Source organism: Bison bison, unplaced genomic scaffold (assembly GCF_000754665.1).
Source record: "Bison bison bison isolate TAMUID 2011002044 unplaced genomic scaffold, Bison_UMD1.0 scf7180017864466, whole genome shotgun sequence".
Lineage (NCBI taxonomy): Eukaryota > Metazoa > Chordata > Mammalia > Artiodactyla > Bovidae > Bison > Bison bison.
In genome coordinates, this window is record NW_011495027.1 from 9,209,632 (window position 1) to 9,231,942 (window position 22,311).

General features: G+C 33.8%; 1 protein-coding gene across 1 annotated transcript in view; it reads right to left on the bottom strand.

The window, feature by feature from the left end:
• HFM1 (HFM1, ATP-dependent DNA helicase homolog (S. cerevisiae)) overlaps window positions 1–22,311 on the bottom strand; it is a 110,446-nt gene that overhangs the window by 36,976 nt on the left and 51,159 nt on the right. The window contains exons 20-29 of the mRNA XM_010860419.1: window positions 21,785–21,876; window positions 20,253–20,359; window positions 20,112–20,159; window positions 14,102–14,199; window positions 13,887–14,015; window positions 7,931–8,016; window positions 7,548–7,631; window positions 7,266–7,423; window positions 5,808–5,911; window positions 5,207–5,353 (exon numbers count right to left, since the gene is read on the bottom strand). Of these exons, the coding sequence (XP_010858721.1) occupies window positions 5,207–5,353; window positions 5,808–5,911; window positions 7,266–7,423; window positions 7,548–7,631; window positions 7,931–8,016; window positions 13,887–14,015; window positions 14,102–14,199; window positions 20,112–20,159; window positions 20,253–20,359; window positions 21,785–21,876 (1,053 nt within the window). The remainder of the gene's footprint in view (window positions 1–5,206; window positions 5,354–5,807; window positions 5,912–7,265; window positions 7,424–7,547; window positions 7,632–7,930; window positions 8,017–13,886; window positions 14,016–14,101; window positions 14,200–20,111; window positions 20,160–20,252; window positions 20,360–21,784; window positions 21,877–22,311) is intronic.

Genomic DNA, 22,311 nt, shown 5'->3' on the forward strand with positions numbered 1-22,311 from the left:
TTTTTTTACTAGATTCTTAAGCTTCTTATGTATTTCGAGGAAACCTGAAGCATCCTTTTTTAGAACTGATTCAATATGAATGACTTATAGCCACTGAACCCCATAGTAAACATAAAAAGTTGGAAATAAACCTCACGCTTATGAAACTTTTTTTTTTTTTTGTGAACGTCGGGGCACATGTATCTTTCTTTTTAATTTCTTCCAATGCTGTTTTATAGTTTGCAGTGCTCACATCTTGCACTGTCAACAAAATTTAACATTTTGTCAAATTTATTAAGCATTTTATTCTTTTTTGATGGGAAGTTTTTAACATTGACTCTGTATCCAGTGATGTTTCTAAATTTATATACTAATTTTAATAGTGTGTCCACAGAGTCTTTTATATTTTCTAGGTACATAATCATGTTGCTTTCAAGTAAAGATAGTTTACTTCTTCCTTCCCAATCCTTATCCCTTATATTTCTTTTTCTAAATAGTTGTACTGACTAGGGCTTTTATCACAATATTAAAAAGAAGTAGTAATAGAGAAGACCATTTCATCATTCTCCATTTAAATAAGAAAGTTTAAAAAATATTTCAATATTGTGTATAACATTTACTATATATTTTTAATAAAAACACTGGATTTTTGTCAACCTTTTTTTGACATCCATAAAAAGGATCACATGTTTTTTTTTTTCCCTGTTAATGTAAGAATTATATTGATCCATTTTTAAATGCTAAGGCTTTCTTGCACAGGTAGCATAAGCTATACTTAACTGTACTGTATTATGCTTTTTAAATATGTAGCTAGATTCCACTTGCTAATAGTTTGAACAATTTCTTTTTCTTTTAATGTCCTTGCCAAGTTTTGAAGTCAAAGTCATGCTGGCTTTTGAAAATTAAAACATTAGAAAATATTCATTTTTTATAAAAACGTTTGGGTAAGTTTTACATTGCTGTGCTGTTCTGTGTGCTCAGTCATGTCTGACTCTTTGTGACCCCATGGACTGTACCCCACTAGGCTCCTCTGTCCATGGAATTTTCCAGGCAAGAATAGTAGTGAGTTGCTATTTCTTATTCCAAGGGATCTTCCTGATCCAGGGGGCATAGCCACATCTCTTGTATGGTGGAATATAACATAATCCAGAATCTGTAGATATAATGTCTGCCATACAATAAGAACTTATGAAACCTGCAAAGAGGCAGGACCATATGACTCATAATTAACTATATAAGAAAATGCAGTCATCTGAACCTCAGGATTTCTTTATGTAAAGATCTTTTTAAATTTCTTCAGTTTTATTATTAGTGTCAAGACTACTCAGATTTTCTTTCTTCTGTCAGTTTTGGTAAGATTTCTTCTTAAGGTATTTGTTCCTTTTTACCTAAATCATGTCAAATTTATTGGTAAAGTTATTTATAATATCTTAGCAGATTTTTTATGCCTATACGATCTGTAATGATATCACCTTTTTCATTCTTGATATTGTTAATTCATGTTTTACCTCTTCATTTTCAGTCTTATGTGGTCTTCTGTGTATTTATCTCTTCTTGGGCTTGCTGAAATTCTGAATCTGTAGATTGATGTCTTTCACTGTTTTGGAATGTTCTCAGCCTGTCTCTTTGAATACTGCATTTGTCCCATTCTTTCTCTACTCAGACTTTATGCATATGTTAGCATTTTGAGTATTATACTGTTTTGTGTTCTTTCTGTTCTCTTATCTCTGGGCTTCCATTTGAATATTTTCTATTGATATATCTAACAGTTCATAAATCCTGTGTTTGAACATATCCAAACTAATATTAAACCTACCTAATGAGTTCTTCACTTAAGATACTACATTTTTCAGTTCTAGAAAGTTCATTTAAATCTCTAGGAATTCCAATTTTCTGGTGAAAATTTCCATCATTTCATTAATTTTGTATATTTCCTCCCCCTATTTTCTTGAAAATATTAGTCACAGTTGTTTTATAATCTTTAAATGCCAACTCTACCATTTGAATCACCTACAGGCCTGTTTCATTTTCTTATATAGTTAATTATGAGTCATATGGTCCTGCCTCTTTGCAGGTTTCGTAAGTTCTTATTGTATGGCAGACATTATATCTACAGATTTTGGACTACATTATATTCCACCAGCAAGGGTTTGCTTTTTGCTTTGTCAGGAAAACATAGTGAATGGCTGATTCCACAAACTGTGTGATGCAGCCAAAAAAAGTGCAGTTTGGTGCTGTTAACTTGATAAATAACAACTAATTGTGTGTATAATATAGAATAAAGAAGATTAGTAGCATTCTATCATTTTTGTAATCATTGAGAATCAAATTTCTCAGCATGGCAGAAAGGAGATACAGATCACTGAGTATAGACCATTGACTTTAAGGATAAATACTATAGCTCTGAATTTTATTTGGACATTTAACTATAAATAAATTATGTATTTTGTCTTTAAAAACAAAAAATCACATATTTAATAATTCTGTGCATGGAAAAAGGTAAGAGATAATCTCTCAATGGCAATGAGCTCCTCAAGCACACAAATTATTTATCATGAAAAGAAACCAGGGATCTTTGGAGAAAAGGCTTATTACAGGTCTGAGGCTGGAATTATAAAAGGTAAGCCTAGAACATCATATCATCCCATACAGCATGAAAGCGATCAAAACTACTAAGGACATAGCAAAAGGATTCAGGAGCCAATCTGGTATATCTAGATGGTATCAAGATGATATATCTATGATATTTATGAGTAATCAACAATTTGAACATTAACTCAGTATTGGAAAATAATTAGTTACCATTAGTGCAAAGAGTTGGACACGACTGAGCGACTGAACTGAACTGAAGTGCTCTTGGAGAATCCCAGGGATGGCGGAGCCTGGTGGGCTGCCATCTCTGGGGTTGCACAGAGTTGGACACGACTGAAGTTACTTAGCAGCAGCAGCAGTTTTTTATGTAATACAGTTATTTTTTCTTAAATCCTTACAAATATATACTAAAACATTTATGGAGGAAATAATATAATATCTGATTTTCTTCAAAAAAATACAAGGGGAAATATGAACCCTGAGCTGAGAACTGTTTAAGGTGGATGATGGGTACATATACACTTCTTTCTACTCTCTATTTGAATGTTTATTTGAATCTCTATTTGAATGTCCCATAATAAAGAAAAAAAAGTTGTCACCTGCTTTGTCTTATCAAATCTGTTAATTCTTGTATATCACTTACTCTCTCCCTAACATGGCCATAAGAATGGAGTGGGTATGAAAAGGGGAAACATATATAAAAACTAGTCAATTTTTTTCGCCAAAAATCACCGCAGAAGATTTTTGAGCTTTCTTTGAAGAAAGGAGTACAAATGCTGCAGTGTCTCTTTGGAAGGAGCCTGAGGTCCAGCAGCAGGCTAAGTGAACCTCAGCTGAAAGGAATTGTGACGATGGTATTCAGCCAGCAGGGATATTTCCTGAGGATGTACCCAGATGGTACTGTCGATGGGACCAAGGACGAAAACAGCGACTACACCCTCTTCAATCTAATCCCTGTGGGCCTGCATGTGGTGGCCATCCAATGGGTGAAGGCCAGCCTCTATGTGGCCATGAATGGTGAAGGTTATCTCTACAGCTCAAGATCAAGCCCTGAGCCTTTGGAGTGGGAGCACTGTCTCTAAGACCTAGACTACCAGAGAACTAACCCTAGGGAGTATCAAATAGTTAGAACTCACACAAAGGACACCACCTGAATACAAGACCTGGCATCACCCAACCACCAGTAGCACCCTGTGAAGGATATCTCATTTAAACAACAAACAAAACAAAAATACAAACCCAATCATCAGCAGACAGGATTACCACCTTACTCAGCCTTGCCCATCAGAGGAAAAACAACAACAACAAAAAACTCAGCACAAATCTCACCCTATACAAAGCTTACACAAACCACTGGATCAACCTTAGGAGGGCAGAACCAAAAGGAAGAAAAAATTCAACCTTGAGGCCTGGGAAAAGGAGACCTCAAACACAATAAATTTAAAAAAAATATTGAAAAGGCAGAGAAATACTACACAAATGAAGGAACAAACTAGAAACACAGAAGTCCAAATAAAGAGGAAATACAAAAATTACCTGAAAAAGAATTCAGAATAATGACAGTAAAGATGATCAAAAATCTCAAAAACAGAATGGAGAAAATGCAAGAATCAATTAACAAAGACATAGAAGAATTAAAGAATAAACATACAGAGACAAATACTACAATTACTGAAATTAAATACTCTAGATGGAATCAATAGCAGAATACCTGAAGCAGAAGAATGAATCAGTGAGCTGGAAGATAAAATGATGGAAATAACTTCTGAAGAGCAGAATAAAGCAAAAAGAATGAAAAGAACTGAGGATAGTCTCGGAGACTTCTGGGACAATATCAAATGCACCACTATTCGAATTATAGGGGTCCCAGAAGAAGAAGAGAAAAAGAAAGGGTATGAGAAAATTTTGAAGAGATTATAGTTGAAAATTTCCCCAACGTAGAAAAGAAAATAATCAGTCAAGTCCAAGAGGGGCAAAGAGTCCCATATAGGATAAAACCAAGGACAAACACGCTAAGACACATACCAATCAAACTAACAAAGATAGAATAGTAAAAGCAGCAAGGGAAAAGCAACAAGTAACATACAAGGGAAACCCCATACATTTAACAGCTGATCTTTCAACAGAAACTCTGCAGGCCAGAGGGAATGGCAGGATATATTTAAAGAACTGAAAGGGAAAAACCTACAACCAAGATTACTGTACCCGGCAAGGATCTCATTCAAAACTGATGGAGAAATAAAAAATCACCCCAATTTGACAAATACTAACTATAAGAATTCCTACTATATATTATTAATGCAATTATTAGAAAGCCTAAACATCTAATGCTGAGAGGGATTGGGGGCAGGAGGAGAAGGGGACAACAGAGGATGAGATGGCTGGATGGCATCACTGACTCGATGGACGTGAGTCTGAGTGAACTCCGGGAGTTGGTGATGGACAGGGAGGCCTGGCGTGCTGCAATTCATGGGGTCGCAAAGAGTCGGACACGACTGAGTGACTGAACTGAACTGAACTGAAACATCTAATTCCAGAGTATCCACAATCTAAATGAAGCAATACTATACTGATGATACCATCCCCAGCCTTATATTTGCTTTAATGCAAAATAGGAATAAACACAGCTATTTACCTTTTTTGGGGCCTGCTACAGTAGATCTATCTGAATGTTCAGAATGGGAAATCTCTGTTTCTGATTTTTTTTGTATAATTATTTGATTTCCAAATCTCTTCGGTCCTGAGTAAAAGACTGTAAATTTGCGCTGTATATCAAGTCCAACTGGAAAAAGAAAAAAAAGCATACAAATGCTTAAGTCATATATATTCATGCATGAGACCATTTATTTATTTTTATACCTCTTATATTTTATACTTTGTTGAACTAAAAAGTCTAACAAGTTCAGGAAATAAAAATGTTTTAAAGAAACTTTAGAAAAGTATAACAAGTGAAAAAGTACACATCTTTCATAAAAATAAAAATCAATGTTCCTACAATAATTGAAATTTACCTTAAAAAAGAAAATGTCTATAAATGAACAGACGAAAATTTAATTTTATTATCCTAGTCTACATTATCTTTACATACCCAAATACATGAAACTTCCTTTAAAATTATTCATTTTACTTAAATTATTTTTATACAATATCACTTATGTTTTCTGTTTACATAAAGGAAATTTTTAAGTGCTATCATATTTTTTACATTCATGTATTCATTATTTCAATGAACTTACCATATTCTGAACTAATTAGATTTATGCTAAGATTTTCAGATTTAAGAGCTCTCCTCACATCAAACTTTTTAGCCCAATTTCCAGCTTTTAGCAAAACAGAATCCCTGAAAAAAGCAATGTGTCACTTAAATTGTGATCTTGAATGTTAAATGAAATAATAAATTAATTGTCAAGGGCTAATTGATACTAAGGTATATCGCATCTGGTAGTAAACTTAAGTCAGTTTCTGAAAACTACTTTCCCCAAGTTCTTTGGATAGGGAAAATGGAATTTCAATGGAGCTACCATTTCCATAATTTACTTAACTATATGTTCACCCAACAGCTGGTTCTAAGTTGCACACAATCACTTCAAGCCCACCTGTACATATAGTTGTTCTTGATAACCTATGATCTTGCCCTTAAATCACTACCACTTTTAAATGGCTATACATAAGTTACATGGATTTGTGAGAACTTTGAGTATTTTTTAAATGATATGAAATAGTTTGTACCTAATAACATCATATCACCAGCAGTCAATTCTGTGATTGAACTTATTTTAGCCTTCTATAGTCAAAGTCATTAGATTTACTTGTCACAGAGAATAAAGATTTATATAATTATATATTCTCTGTAAGTGTATTAAGGCTAGTTGCAGGAGAGTAATTATCAGTGAAAAGCATATCTCTTTAGGATCCTTGCATGGGGTGTTTTAGGAAAGTATCTTCCAGTACACTGGCAACAGTTAGTAGATTCCCATTTCAGTTAGTACCATCCTGAACTCATAGGTATATTATATGCTTAGGAGCATAGACTCTGGAGTCAGAATGCTGGGCTTCGAATCTAGTTTTTGCTATAGACTACCTTCATAATGATTAAACAGTTCAATACCTGGAACTTACTAAGTGCTCAAAAAGTATTAGTTGCAGCTACAACTATTATCCTCAGAATTTGCTTATGACACCCCTGGGAGAAAATATATAAGAGTATCAGAAAAAAGGCTGAAGTGAAAATTATAGAATGATATGCTACAGAACAAAATATAAGGCAAGGTATCTCCTTCATCTATTGGATCTGGTTGCCTGGATCCTACAGTGGCTCTAGCAGTTAAATTTTAATACAGAAATAGAAAACATATTTTGAAGATTGCACTCAAAGAGTAATAAGGTCATGAATTATAGGAGAAAAGCAACAAAATAAGAAAGTTCAGCAATACTGAATTAGAGCTACTCCTAAAGGTCATCTATTACTTGTTTCAAACCAATGACTTTATACTTTGTTAATTTGAGTACTAAATAATCTAAAACAGACCTAATATTAATACCTTCTTTAATAGACAATTTCCTATGTCCCATTATAGAATCAGGAAAATGTAATTTAATTGACCCCACCATTATTTTACTACTCTTTTCTTCAGCAGAATTTTTCTTTTATAATACATGCTTTAAAATAAAATAAACAGAAATTTCATACTTACATAATTTTGTGCTTAAAAACCAGTTGATTATCTGCATCACCTATGATCAAGGTGACATAGTGAGAATTTGATGCTGTTCTTTTAGTTTGTAGCTGTTCAAAGTTTCTTAATATAACAGTCACTAATATTTCTGCCATGGTATCACTATATCTTGTAATCTTTAAAAAAGGATAGGCATAAAATGTGTTAAAAATAACCTTACTACTTATACTCAGTTCCAAATCAGCTATGGGTAGCTTTATTCCTGAAAATCAAAACATATGAAAAATAGAAAATATTTACCTGTTCCACTTCAAGTTCATATTTTGGTAGATACATCACTGTTTCTTTTATCTGAGTTCCAAAAGGGGGATGTCTATTTAAAATCTAAAACAACATACTTATATCATTATATTCTTACTATAACACTAAAAACTCTTTTAGTAAAATATCTTTTAGAGTTAATAGTTTTAATACACTTATTACCCAAAATTTTAAATTAAAAATATATAATGACTATGATGGGGAAAATCATTTTTTTAGTAGAAATAAAGATATAAATGTCAGGCATTTTAATGACTATGATGGGGAAAATCATTTTTTTAGTAGAAATAAAGATATAAATGTCAGGCTTTGAAATGTATACAGAATTCAAGTAACATTAGGAATAATTAAATATTAAATACCAGCTCAAGTTCCCTTGCATCTGTTTCTTCTATTTTTTTAAAGGAAGTCAAACCTGCATTTACCATAGCATTTGATAATGTTATACCTGTGGAAAATTAATCAAATAGTAGTTTTTAAATAATACGTTTTAAACTAAATCTACACTTAAATATTTAACATCTACATTACTATAAAATCTGAGAGCAGACTAATGATTTTTAAAGTTTTAAAAAGATAGTCTCAATTGGATTGATTGGTCTGTGACATTATTTGGTTGTTCATATTTATTTTTTCAAACTCAAATAGAACACGCATATGCTTTATAAAATAAAGAGGAATTCTTTGATTCACGTGATGTCTCAACCCCTTAGTTTTACCTTATGTCATCCACAGAGCAAGTACCAAGAAACATTTATGGTTATACTCGTGTTTTTTTTTTTTTAAAGGCAACATGATTCAGGGATGGAATATTACTTTATGAAGCTATGGCTCTCTGAGCATTTGTCTTAGAAATTGAGTTCTCTCTCTGTTGCTGTACTAATTTAGATAATTTTACTCTTCTGCCTAAAATTTCCAATGTCTTTCCATTGCATTTAGAATAAAGTGGCAATTTAAAACTCTCTTACCTAGTGACTTGACCACAGCCTACCTCTCCAATTTAATTTCTTGCCATTCCCCTCTTGCTGACTATACTGCAGCCACATCAACTTTAATTTTGCTCCTTAAACAGAAAGAGCTCTTAAACACAAAGAGCTCTTCTGCCTTTGTACATTTTCTCTTTCTTCATGCATTTAAGAAACTGTAATTTTTAATTCTTATACTCACATGAATGAATTTAGCCAAATCCTCAAATAGAAAATATTGTCAGAAGTATAAATTTCCAAAGTAGTACAAGCTTGTTTAAGGAATATATATTACTGGGCAGGGTATGATACTCCTTTCTTTACTCAAAGCTGACTATTTTTGAGAATTTCTCTTACTCATTCCTAAGACACAACTCCTAGTATTCTTAATTCCTTAATTTTAATTTCAATTTTCCCTTAAAACCTTTCCTGAGTTTTAATTTTTAGCTGATAAACACTGTTGAAAATCAACTTGTATTCATTATTTTTTCCTGATGCTCAATTTACTTTTTTGTTTGGATTCTCTCACTTCTCTATTGCATGAATTTTGCTGGGCAATATTTGTTTCTTTCTGTTCAGCTGTACTGAGGAAGTGTGAAAAACATGTTTGTGTTCAACAATTTGGAAGGGATAGAATGCAACTGATGCCCAGACTGACAATATTCTAGAAAGTCAGAAAGACTGACTTCTTCAAATATAGTGAAATTTTATTAATAATCATTTTTATGGATAATTGATACTTTAATCATTTTGCTACTGGTGAGCATTTAAGATTCAGTTCAGTTCAGTCGCTCAGTCGTGTCCGACTCTTTTCGACCCCATGAATCGCAGCACACCAGGCCTCCCTGTCCATCACCAACTCCCAGAGTTCACTCAGACTCACGTCCATCGAGTCAGTGATGCCATCCAGCCATCTCATCCTCTGTCGTCCCCTTCTCCTCCTGCCCCCAATCCCTCCCAGCATCAGAGTCCTTTCCAATGAGTCAACTCTTCGCATGAGGTGGCCAAGGTACTGGAGTTTCAGCTTCAGCATCATTCCTTCCAAAGAAATCCCAGGGCTGATCTCCTTCAGAATGGACTGGTTGGACTCCTTGCAGTCCAAGGGACTCTCAAGAGTCTTCTCCAACACCACAGTTCAAACGCATCAATTCTTCGGCGCTCAGCCTTCTTCACAGTCCAATTCTCATATCCATACATGACCACAGGAAAAACCATAGCCTTGACTAGACGGATCTTTGTTGGCAAAGTAATGTCTCTGCTTTTGAATATGCTATCTAGGTTGGTCATAACTTTCCTTCCAAGGAGTAAGTGTCTTTTAATTTCATGGCTGCAGTCACCATCTGCATTGATTTTGGAGCCCAAAAAAATAAAGTCTGCCACTGTTTCCACTGTTGCCCCATCTATTTCCCATGAAGTGATGGTACCAGATGCCATGATCATTTAAGATTATGCAATGGTAAATAATTTGTACCTTTGTACAAATTTATATTTGTACCTTTGTGGAAATATTTCTATAAATTTAACTGTTAGTGAAACAGCTGTTTTAAAAAGATTGTGCAATTTAATTGACACCGTTAGACTTAAGCTCCAACCAACACTGCATGAGCATGTTCATAACCTTATTTTATCTCCCCACAAGACTTTAGTTTTTGCTCATTTGGTGAGTGAATACTTTTTCATTTTTACAATTTTATTGACTGAATATAACTGATTTACAATAAACTTGACATGTGATTTCATGTGTTTGTTATGAAAAACTATCACTATAACCAAGCTAATAAACAATACTATTGCCTCTAAAAGTTTTCTTGTGCCCCTTTGTAATTTGTCCTGCCCTTCCCACACTGTCCCTAAGCAACCACTGATCTGCTTTCTACTACTATTCTATTTTCTAGTCTTTCATTTAAATGTAATTAGTCTGGCTTCTTCTACTCTGTATGATTATATTGTAAGATTCATCCATGTTGTTATTTGTGTCAACACTTCATGTCTTTTTATTGCCGAGTATATATATTCATACCATGGGATATAACACTAATTTCCATTTGCCTGTTCATGGATATTTAGGCTGTTTTCAAATGTCTTTGTTACTAGAATTGTGTGTCTACATGGTTTTATTTCTCTTGGGTACCTAACCATGACAGGACCACGTGGCATGGTAGGTTTATGCTGAACTTTTAAAGAAATAATCAAATGGTTTTTCAAAGTGGTTTTAACATTTTACATTTCCACAGTGAGAGTTCCAGTTGAACCATATTTTCTCCAGCACTCTGTCAATTTTTAATTGTGTACTGTGTGTACTGTATAATTTTAAGTGTGCTAAATTAAATTAATAAATTTAATAAAATTTTGATAAATATAATTAAATTAACAAATTTAATTTTAATTGTGTGGATGTGTACTGGTATCACATTGTCATTTTAATTTGCATTTCTCTTATGACTAATGATGTTGAACATCTTCTCAGGTACTTATTTGCCATACACACATCTTCTTTGATGATGTTTGTTTCAATCTTTTGCCCACTGTTTTATTCAGTGGTTTGTCTTATTATATATTCTAAGTACAAGTCCTCCATAACATATATGTTCTGCAGATATTTTCTTAGAGTCTGGTGGCTTATTTTCTCTTCTTCCTCCTCCTTCTTTAACAGTATTTTATGAAAAGCAAAGTTTTAAGTTTTGATTAAATCCACTTTTTTTCTTTTATAGTTTGTGCTTTTGCACTGTATCTAAGATATCTCTGCCAAATCTAAGATCCCTGTTGCCTCTGAAGATAGAGGAAAAGGGCTATGATCAAGGAATCAAGTATTCTCTAGAAGTTGAAGGCAGGAAAATGGATTCACCCCTAAGGAAAACAGCCTTGCCAAACCTTGATTTTATCCTAGTGAGACCCACATCAGAAATCTATAGAACTTTAAAGATAATAAATTTCTGGTGCTTTAAGCCACAAAGTTTGTGGTAATTTGTTATAATGGCAGTAGAAAACTAATAAAGCATAGTTTTTCTAATTTTAGCTTCTGATTTTTTCTTACTAGTATGTAGAAATAAAATTAATTTTTACACATTGACCTTGTATCCTTCAACCATGCTGAACCTCTCCTACCTTCCATGGAATTTTCTACACAGATGACCATCTGATCATGTATTAATAAAAACATGTATACTTCTTTCTTTTCTAAACTGTACCCTTTTTATTTCTTTTTCTTGGCTGATTGTACTGGTTAGAACCTCTAGTATAATGTTTACTGGACTTAGTAACAGTGGGCATCCTTATTTCATTCCTGATCTTAGAGGTAAAGCATTCAGTCTTTCACTATTAAATATAATGTTAGCTATAGGTTTTTCATAGATGTTCTTCATCAGTTTGAGAAATTTCCTTCCTTTTTAAATTTGTTGAGAGTTTTATTAGAAATGGATTTTGCATCTTGTCAAATTTTTTAACATTACTGAGATGACCATCTGGTATTTTTTAGTTTGTTAATATTATAAATTACACTGATTGACATCAAGTGGTAAACTCATCTTGTATTGCTGGAATAAACCACATTTGGCCATGATATGTTCCCCCTTTTATTTATCACTGGTCCAAGTTGTTAAAATTTTATAAAGAATTAATGCATTTATATTACTAAGAGCTACTGGTCTGTCCTTTTCTTGAATGTCTTCATTAGGTTTTGATAACAAGGCAATGCTGGCCTCATAGAATGAGTTGGGAACTATCACCCCCCACCCTTTAAAATTTCTGAAAAAGTGTTTAGAATTAATACCGCTTCTTATTTAAATGTTCAGTAGAATTCACCAGTGTAGCCTTCTATGCATGGGGTTTTCTTTGTAAGTTTTAAACCAGAAATTTATTTAATAAATATATCCTACTCATGCTGTTTCTTCTTGAGTGGACTCTGTCAATTTGTGTTTTCAAAGAATTTTCCCATTTCATCAAAGTTGAGGAATTTAATGATATAAGGTGTTTTATAACATTTTCTTTCTATCATTTTGTTATCTATAAGATCTATAGTTATATCTCACATTTTTGTTATTGGAAATTTGTATCTTTTCTCTTTATTTCTTGATCAGTCTGACTACAGTATTAATGATTTTAAAATAATCATGTTTCTGTTTCATTTATATTTTTGTTTTTAATTTATTTATGTTCTTTCAAAATTATTTCTTATTTTCTGCCCACTTTGGGCTTAATTTGCTCTTTTTCTCATAACATGGAAACTGAAATCACTGTTTTGAGACCTTTCTACTTTTCTAAGATAAGTGTTTTAGTGCTATAATATTATTAACCATTTACCTAAGTTCAAATTTTTCTGAAAGTTGTGATTTCCTAAATGTTGTATGTAACCTCCTCCCTAATTCAGAAATCTTGCATTTGTGGAGTGGGTGTGGCATTTGCTTTGCCACCACTTATATACTGACAGGAAGGTGAGCCATTAATCAAGAAACTTTCTACTTTGATCTTACTTTCATGATCCAATCTCCACCTTCACCCCAGCTCCCAGGACTGGTCAGCTCCTGACTGATTTCCCTCACTGATCTCAAACTTCAAGGAAATACAAAGTAATACTTCCTCACAAAATAGTTAGAGATCTTTGTTCTAAGGAATAATCAGAGAACCCTTAGCAACCCATTATCTAAAATTTTAATGTCCCCAAGATGCATATAAAGTTATACAGTTAATAAGACTATCAGTCATGAAAAAACAACTGTCTTTTTGGAGTCCTAGCTATCTAAGAAGGAGTAGGGTCACAAAGCCAGACACCAAACTGGAAAATTCCAAAGTGTTTGAGGCATATCCCAGTCTTTGTAAATAGCACCCTCTAGAGTTTTTCAGTTCGTGTTCTGAGCTAGATCCCAACAGGAAATAAATTTGTCTACAGAATTTTATAGTATCTCTATGAAAATCAGTACTAACATTGAAATGTTACTGAAAAAAGAGGAAAAGGTACAAATAAGTGGCATAATTTTTTGTAATGAATTAGGAATGACCAGGACTGCTAGCTCTGTACCTTGTCATTGAGATCAAAACCAAATAGTCATAAAAGTAGAAGAAAGAACACAATATAGTTACCTAATTACTAAAACAAAATTTCACTCTTGGTTTCAGAACAAATTTTAAAATAAGAGTATTCATTTTTGTTAGATTTCCAAATTGATTTCAAATGAATTCTTTAAGCAGAAGAAAATGAAAATCAGATTTTCAAGAGAAGGAAAGTACAGTAACTTACTTAGGCCCATAGGCACACTTTTCCTTAAAGGTCTACCATCATAGAACAATTTTCCTAACAGTGAAAAACAAAAATAAATTGCAGACATTGATACACTGCCTACCTGTACTCATTACCTACCAATTTTTTCCAGCTGTTTGGATACATGTGGAGAGTTTTCCCAAAGTTTACATCTAAAACATTTAGCTAAAATCAAACTGTTCAATAATACCGCAAACTTTTCTTGAGTAGCCACAAAATCTGATAACCCTAAAAAAAAAAAAAGTTTCCAGTATTAAATCTAGTATACTATTTTACTGGGGAAATACTGAAAATCTAATAAGCCTATAACATACATCTTGTAATTCGTGAGCCATTTCTGAAAATCTTTGCGGTATCTTGCGTCAAAGCAAAGTCTTGTATGGGAATGCATCCTAGCTGAGCCTGAATAAGACTGGGGAAAGAAGAAATTTCATTATTTCTTTTTAAAAGTTACTATCTCACAATATTTGACACAGTGGCTGAAGTCTGTCTTCTTAAAATTCCTCTCTGCCTTGATTTCTGTGACATTATACAGCTCTGTATCTTTTATCATTATTGTTGCAAGTCATTGTTGACTTCCTCTTCCCAACCTCAGTCAGTTCTTATTTCTCTACTCTTCTTTATTCACTCAACCTCTCTTTTTCTCAAAAAAAAAATCTCATTTCTTCTCAAGACTTTCATTATAATCTCTAGACTGATAAATTTCAAGTGATCACAGGGCACTTGCACTTAGACTGTTTTTTCTTTCCACCTCAATACATCTAAAATTGTTTTCATATTCTTCTCCAATGCAGCTCTGTCTTTGAACTTTACTATATATAAGTATTATAGAAAACAACACAATTTATATAATCAACAAATATTTATTAAGTGCCTGCTGATTTATAAAGCATCCTGTTAGGTGCTGAAGATTCTGTTCAACATTTGAAGGTTGGTAGCTTATTAGTCGGAGAAGGCAATGGCACCCCACTCCAGTACTCTTGCCTGGAAAATCCCATGGACAGAGGAGCCTGCTAGGCTGCAGTCCATGGGGTCAATAAGAGTCAGACACGACTGAGCGACTTCACTTTCACTTTTCACTTTCCTGCATTGGAGAATGAAATGGCAACCCACTCCAGTGTTCTTGCCTGGAGAATCCCAGGGATGGGGGAGCCTGGTGGGCTGCAGTCTATGGGGTTGCACAGAGTCGGACACAACTGAAGCGATGCAGCAGCAGCTTATTAGTTGATTATTAGAAACAAGCAGTTGCTTGGCTATAAAAATTTGAGTGGTGGTAAGAGGGGAGAAAAGGAGTTATTATCTATTGTAACTACTGTATCTCAGGTCTTTGCTACCTCTTTTATCTGTTTACTTATCTAACCAGGCCTTGATATGCAAATCCCCCTAAGATTCTAACTAAAATCATTAGACTCATATGTTCTGGGGGGGGATCTCTTATAAGATCAAAAACTGGTATACAAAGACAAAGGGTAGAATAGTTATATTTCATGGCTTGCTTTTAGTAAACAATATATGAAAATAGAAAGAAGCAACTAACTCACATCTCAGAATGGATGTATATAGCTGAAACTATAGACTAATTGGGGCTTCCCTGGTGGTTCAGTAGTAAAAAAGGACTTGTCTGCCAATGCAGGAGACATGGATTTGATCACTGGGCCAGGAAGATCTTCTGGAGAAGGAAATGGTAACCCACTCCAGTATTCCTGCCTCAGAAATCTCATGGACAGAGAAGCCTAGCAGGCTACAGTCCATGGAGTTGCAAAAGAGTCAGACAGGACTAAACAACAACATAACAGGTTAATTATTTTTTGGCTACAATATATGCTTCTGAAAATTATTTTGTTACATCTATTTAGAAATGGTTATACACCCCAGTGTTCACAGCAGCATTATTTACAATCCCCAAACAGAAGCAACCTAAGAGTCATCAATAGACGGATGGATACAGTCCATGGAGTTGCAAAGAGTTGGACATGACTGAGCGACTAAGAACAGCACAGCATGCTAAGTCAAATAATTCAGACAGAGAAAGACAATTATTATATAATATCACTTTTATGTGGTATCTAAAAAATACAACAAATTAGTGAATAAAGCAAAAAAAAAAAAGAAACAGATTCATGGATCCAAAGAACAAACTGGTGATTACCAGTGGGGAGAGAGATGGGGGCAGGGCAATATAAGGGTAGGAGGAATATAGAATTATTATGGCATTATACGAAATCATGTGTGTGAAACTTCTGAAAATTGTAAAGCACTGGCAGGAAAGCTATGACAAACCTAGACAGTGTGTTAAAAAGCAAAGATATCACTTTGCCGACAAAGATCCATATAGTCAAAGCTATGGACATGGAAGCAACCTAGATGTCCATTGGCAGATGAATGGATAAGAAAGTTGTGGTACATATACACAATGGAATATTACTCAGCGATTAAAAAGAACACATTTGAATCAGTTCTAATGAGATAGATGAAACTGGAGCCTATTATACAGAGTGAAGTAAGAAAGAAAAGCACAAAGAGAGTATATTAATGCATATATATGGAATTTAGAAAGATGGTAACGATGACTCTATATGCAAGATGGCAAAAGAGACACATATGTAAGGAACAGACTTTTGGACTCTGTGGGAGAAGGCGGGGGTGAGATAATTTGAGAGAATGGCACTGAAACATGTATATTATCATATGTGAAAGAGATTGCCAGTCCAGGTTTGATGCATGAGACAGGGTGCTCAGGGCTGGTGCACTGGGATGACCCTGAGGGATGAGATGGGGAGGGAGGTGGGAGGGAGGCTCAGGATGGGGAACACATGTACACCCATGTCCGATTCATATCAATGTATGGCAAAAATCACTACAATATTGTAAAGTAATGAGCCTCCAATTAAAAAAAATTAAAGAAGAAATATAAAACCTAAATGATGAGTTATAAAATATCACAGAAAGATCTGAGTAGATGGCTAGAGATATCATACTTTTAGATTTCAGTACCGAGAAAGAAGAATTCTTCCACAAACTAATCTATAAAACCAATTTCAAAAGGCCTTTTCCTAGATCTTGACAAACTGATTCTAAAGTTCATAGGGAGGAAAAATGCAGGAATATTCAAAATGTTTTTTAAAGAACAGTAAGAATGGACTTGCCTTACCAGATAACAAAACATGCAATAAAATGGTAGTAAGTAAAGCAATGTGGTATTGTCATAGCAACAAAATAAACAGACTAACAGTAAGTGTCCAGAATCACACCCTTAGGAATTTAGTTTATGTGAAGATGGCATTCCAAATCAATCAGCAAAGAGAGAAAGACAACATATTTATTAAACACTCCTGACTGTCTTTCAGGGATGAAATACAATTAAATTCTTAATTCATATCACACATAAAAATTAACTCCAAACCTATGAGAAGCCTTCAGATAAAAATCAAATGATTTTAAAGTATTAGAAGAGATGATAGGAAAAGTCCTATGATCGTAGGATATGTGGCAGACTGCTTTATCTACGTAACACTCATTTTCTATTTCCATCTTAATAGCAGAATCCTAATTTTAATAAAGGCACAGTAACAACAAGACATTTCTCTGTCTCCTTTGCACTTGGCTCTAGCCATGTACTCAGTGTGAAAGTGTGGGAAAGCAAGGCAGAAAGACAGGAATACAGATTTGAAAATTTTTTAATATAATTTTTCACTCATTAGATTAACAAAACTTCAAAGATACAAAACAAGTATTGGGAGGATGTATGGAATCATTCTTTTTACACTGTGGATGACAACTGTAAATAAGAGAAGCTTTTTGAATGCAATTTGCATTAAATATTAAATCTTCTCATGTATATCCTTTCACCTGGAAATTCTTGAAAAATATGGCATAAATATAAAGAAATTCATTTCAGCCTTATTTGTAATAGCAAAAATTTATAAGCCATCTAACTCTTCATCAATAAAGGAATGGTTAAAAATTACAGTATGTTCATACTCTAGAATACATTGCTGTTAAAATATACATTGGTATTAAAATAAATGAGATTAACATGTGTAGGTACTGATATAGAATCTTCATATCACAAGAGCAATAATTACAGTAAAATCTTTTTATATACAGACATAACATGTCTATTAGCACATATTAAATATATATGTACTAAATAAATAGAAAGGAAATTGGAATGACCCACAGAAAACTACTGATAATAGTTACTTCTGGGGGTCAAAGGAGACCTGATTTTTTGCTTTATAAATTTTAATTTTGAATCTTTAAAAATGAATCTATGCATTATTTATTATAAAGGTGATTTATATAAGAATTATATAAGAAGAAACAAATATGAAAAGAAATCACTGATTTGGAAACACATCCTATAAGTTCATTGACAAATACCAATCAAAGAAAACAGAGCTAATCCTGAAGAAGATAGACATCAGAATTATGAAAAATTAAAAAACAGTGATAAAGGGCAGAAAGTTGAAGGATAAAATTTTAAAATTAAGAGGATTAACACCTGGCTGTAAAAGAACTGATCTGATATTCAGCAAAGTAATAAGAATATGAGAGAGACATGAACGTGGTAAATATTAGCCTTCATTACCCACCAAAAGACTGTACATTTTAGATTAAGCAAATGCCTCCCAGACAGTCACTCTTCCTAGTCAAGTAGTGACATAAGGTGGAAAATTACAAAAGGAAGCTAATTTATGATACATATGTGAGCATGTGTGCCAAGTTGCTTCAGTTGTGTCGACTCTTTGCAACCCTATGGACTGTAGCCCTCCAGGCTCCTTTGTCCATGGGACTCTCCAGCCAAGAATACTGGAGTGGGCTGCCATGCCCTCCTTCAGGAGATCTTCTTGACCCTCAGGAATTGAACCCGATCTCTTACATCTCCTGCACTGGCAGGTGGGTTCTTTACCACGTGCGCCACCTGGGAAGCCCTATGATACATATAGAAATAATTAGAAAGTCATGAATTTTAAGAATCTGACAGTCCTAATCAAAAGAATGCATGATCCAATCTAAGGCAAGGTGTAAGTGAAAGCATTAAAATTGCAAATATAGTGTTCCCAACAAGATGCTTGTGCAAAAATACCTTGATTTAATTTGACTCAGTAGTTAATGCAACAGGGTATATTGAGAAATCCATTGTGACACTCAAGAGACCTAGATTCTAATTCTACAGCTGTCCTCAGTATAGCACCATAACCTCAAGCAAGTCAGAACTTACCTAGGCATCACTTACTTCATTTGTAAAATGAGAGGATTTGGGTACATGATCTCTAAGTTCTGTATGATCTCTAGGGATATTTAAATTTCTAGAGAAATATGGCTAAGAAACAGAACACTAACTTCTGCCCTCCAAGCTATAGATCTGCCTGAGGAATAAGTATACAACAGTGAGAAGTTTGTTTCTGAGATGTCAAGGTATTTGGGAGATAAAGTTTAATAAGACTTTAGGAAGTATCCTAGAGAAAGAGTGACTTCCTTTAGCTAAGGAGACAAAAGGAAATTCTTTGGCCAACTGGTTTTATTGAGCCCCATGAAAAAAAATCATTTTTACTTGAACTCACGTGATCTAAATCAAGTTGATTAACACTAAGATAGAAAACCAAGCACTTGGCATCTAGAAAAAGTATCACTGCCCGTGTGACTGCAAACCCAGTAAAGTCATTACAAGCTACAACGTAATTTTAGTTTACTCTTCCAATTACTCTCCTCTATACAGACTTCCCATTGCTGGCATAACAGTCACCCCATTATCACATATGCATTCCTTCACTCAGGTTATTTCTTTTAATATGTCTTTCCAAGGCAATGGCACCCCACTCCAGTACTCTTGCCTGGAGAATCCCATGGACGGGGGAGCCTGGTGGGCTGCCATCTCTGGGGTCGCACAGAGTCCGACACGACTGAAGCGACTTAGCAGCAGCAGCAGCAGAACATCATTAATGTTCTACAGACACTTACTATATGTGTTTTCATACCGTCAATTATTTTTATACACATGGTTCTCATTCAAGCCAACTTGAAAGTTCTTGTAGATGAGAAGCACATCTTCTTTCTATTGTCTACCATGCCTCAACAGATCACACTCTCAGTGTTTGTTGATTTAAAAATTCACAAGTTATCTTTTTAAATTAAAGACTTGGGAGTTTGGAGAAATTAATTTTACATCTGAATGCTGACTCCTCATTCTTATGTAAATGTTCTTTCTTTGTATTAAGGAAACAAATTTAAAATGTTTTAAACTTATAAAATACCTTCATAAATATGAATCATGGACAAGTAATCAATATTTTAAGACATTTAACAATTAATTTTCTTTACCAATTTACTTTCATTTCTCTTGTTTTAATCCTTCCTTCCATTGGAAATCTGGAAATAAACAAGGCAAACTTTTATTATTATTACTTATTGTAGCTGAATGAAACCTTTTTAAAAATTATTTAAAACATTTAATTTCTGTACCTGATAGTTGTCCGATTTGGATCTTTGTTCAAAGTATTCAATGCTTTCTTTTCATTTATTCTTAATTGTACATCTAGAAATTCCTTGCAGCTGGCTATCATTGTGACCTATAAAATTTCAGCATTTGTTCATTTGGTTATGTCCATTCTTTACTTCTTTTCTCTCATTTATTTTTCTGTACTTATTTATTTTTAATGCTGCTTTGGGACATCACATTTAGCACATTTTGCCTCTTTAAGGATTCATTCATTCACTGACAAATATTTACAAACACCTGTTATATATGCCAGACACTCTGCTACACACTGGCTCTATACCAATAAGATTGTAAAGATTAACAAGATGAAATTTAAAATATTCAGCCTAGCATGTACCATATGATAAGCACTTAATAAATGAAGATTTCATTACTACCACTATTACTACTGTTATATTATTGTTCAGGCTTCTATAGTTTGCAAATGGTTATACTTACTGAGGATAATTTTTTAATGAAAAAGAATGATGTTGGTATAAAGAAATTTGTATTCAAGAACCTACCTAATTCTCCCAGATGATTTTGAGCAAAGCACTCTGCTTTGAGTTCTCACACCTGTAAAATGAAACTAGCACCTTTTCTAATTCTAATTCTCTTTTACACTTACAGAACTCAAAATCAGATGGGTTAATGTTAACTCTTGATTTCTTCTCAGTTAAGAATAATATTCAACACAACACTGTAAATCAACTATACTTCAATAAAAAGTAAATTAGAAGAGTATTTACATGAAAATACAAGCCTTCTACTCATCAATTTTTGTACAATTTTTAGTATCAATATAATGATCTTATTGCAATAATCAACTTAGATATTTTAAATAGTTTAAATTTGAGAATAAATATAAAAGTCATGTTTCATGTTCATATTCCCAGTTAAGGAAGGAAGGAGCAATATAGTTACAGGTGCCAAAAATATGACTATGCTTTTATTCACTGCTGTAGCTACAAAGGTACCCCACTGGCAATATTTTAGGATAGCCTGTTTTTAATTCCCATTTTCTCCAAAATTAGTTATTTTTTCTGGCCTATCACCAATACTATTCTCTTTCTACAGTTATTGTTATCCTGATGCAAAGGATTTAGGGAAGAGTTGCAAGTAAGAGGCATGTGTCTTTCATTCATGGCAGACTTTCCTAATACATCATGCCACACCATCTTGGAATCTTTCTCAACATACTATATTTGGTAGCCACTACCAAGGTAATCAGAATTATCACATAAGTTGAAAGGTAGCTGCTACCCTTTCTTCGGGTATGTATATAAATTTTATTAGCCTTAATACAAAGATGCTGTTGGAAATATATTCTAAGGAGTAATATTCCATATTTTACAATTAAAGGCAAATAAAGAGGAAAATATATGCACTACTAGAAATGCTTTCTTTTCTGCTCATTTATTCTTAAATTGCAGGAGATATACAAATAAGTTGTTTCCCCCAATACTATTTTATACTATATCACAGTATACTTATTTTCTTGTGAAAATTAATTTACCAGATCTGATAAAGTTTCTTTTCCACTCATTGTACAAAATTTCTTCACTGTCTCAAATGTAATATAATACCAAGCCATCAATCTTCCTGCCTCTGTAGAGAGAGATGGAAAAAATAAACATTCCAAATCAGCTGATACAACTTGCATTTTCATCAGTTTAACACACATTTCTTTAGCTTATGACCAACCTAGATAGCATATTCAAAAGCAGAGACATTACTTTGCCAACAAAGGTCTGTCTAGTCAAGGCTATGGTTTTTCCAGTAGTCATGTATGGATGTGAGAGTTGGACTGTGAAGAAGGCTGAGCGCCAAAGAACTGATGCTTTTGAACTGTGGTGTTGGAGAAGACTCTTGAGAGTCCCTTGGACTGCAAAGAGATCCAACTAGTCCATTCTGAAGGAGATCAGCCCTGGGATTTCTTTGGAAGGAATGATGCTAAAGCTGAAACTCCAGTACTTTGGCCACCTCCTGTGAAGAGTTGACTCATTGGAAAAGACTCTGATGCTGGGAGGGATTGGGGGCAGG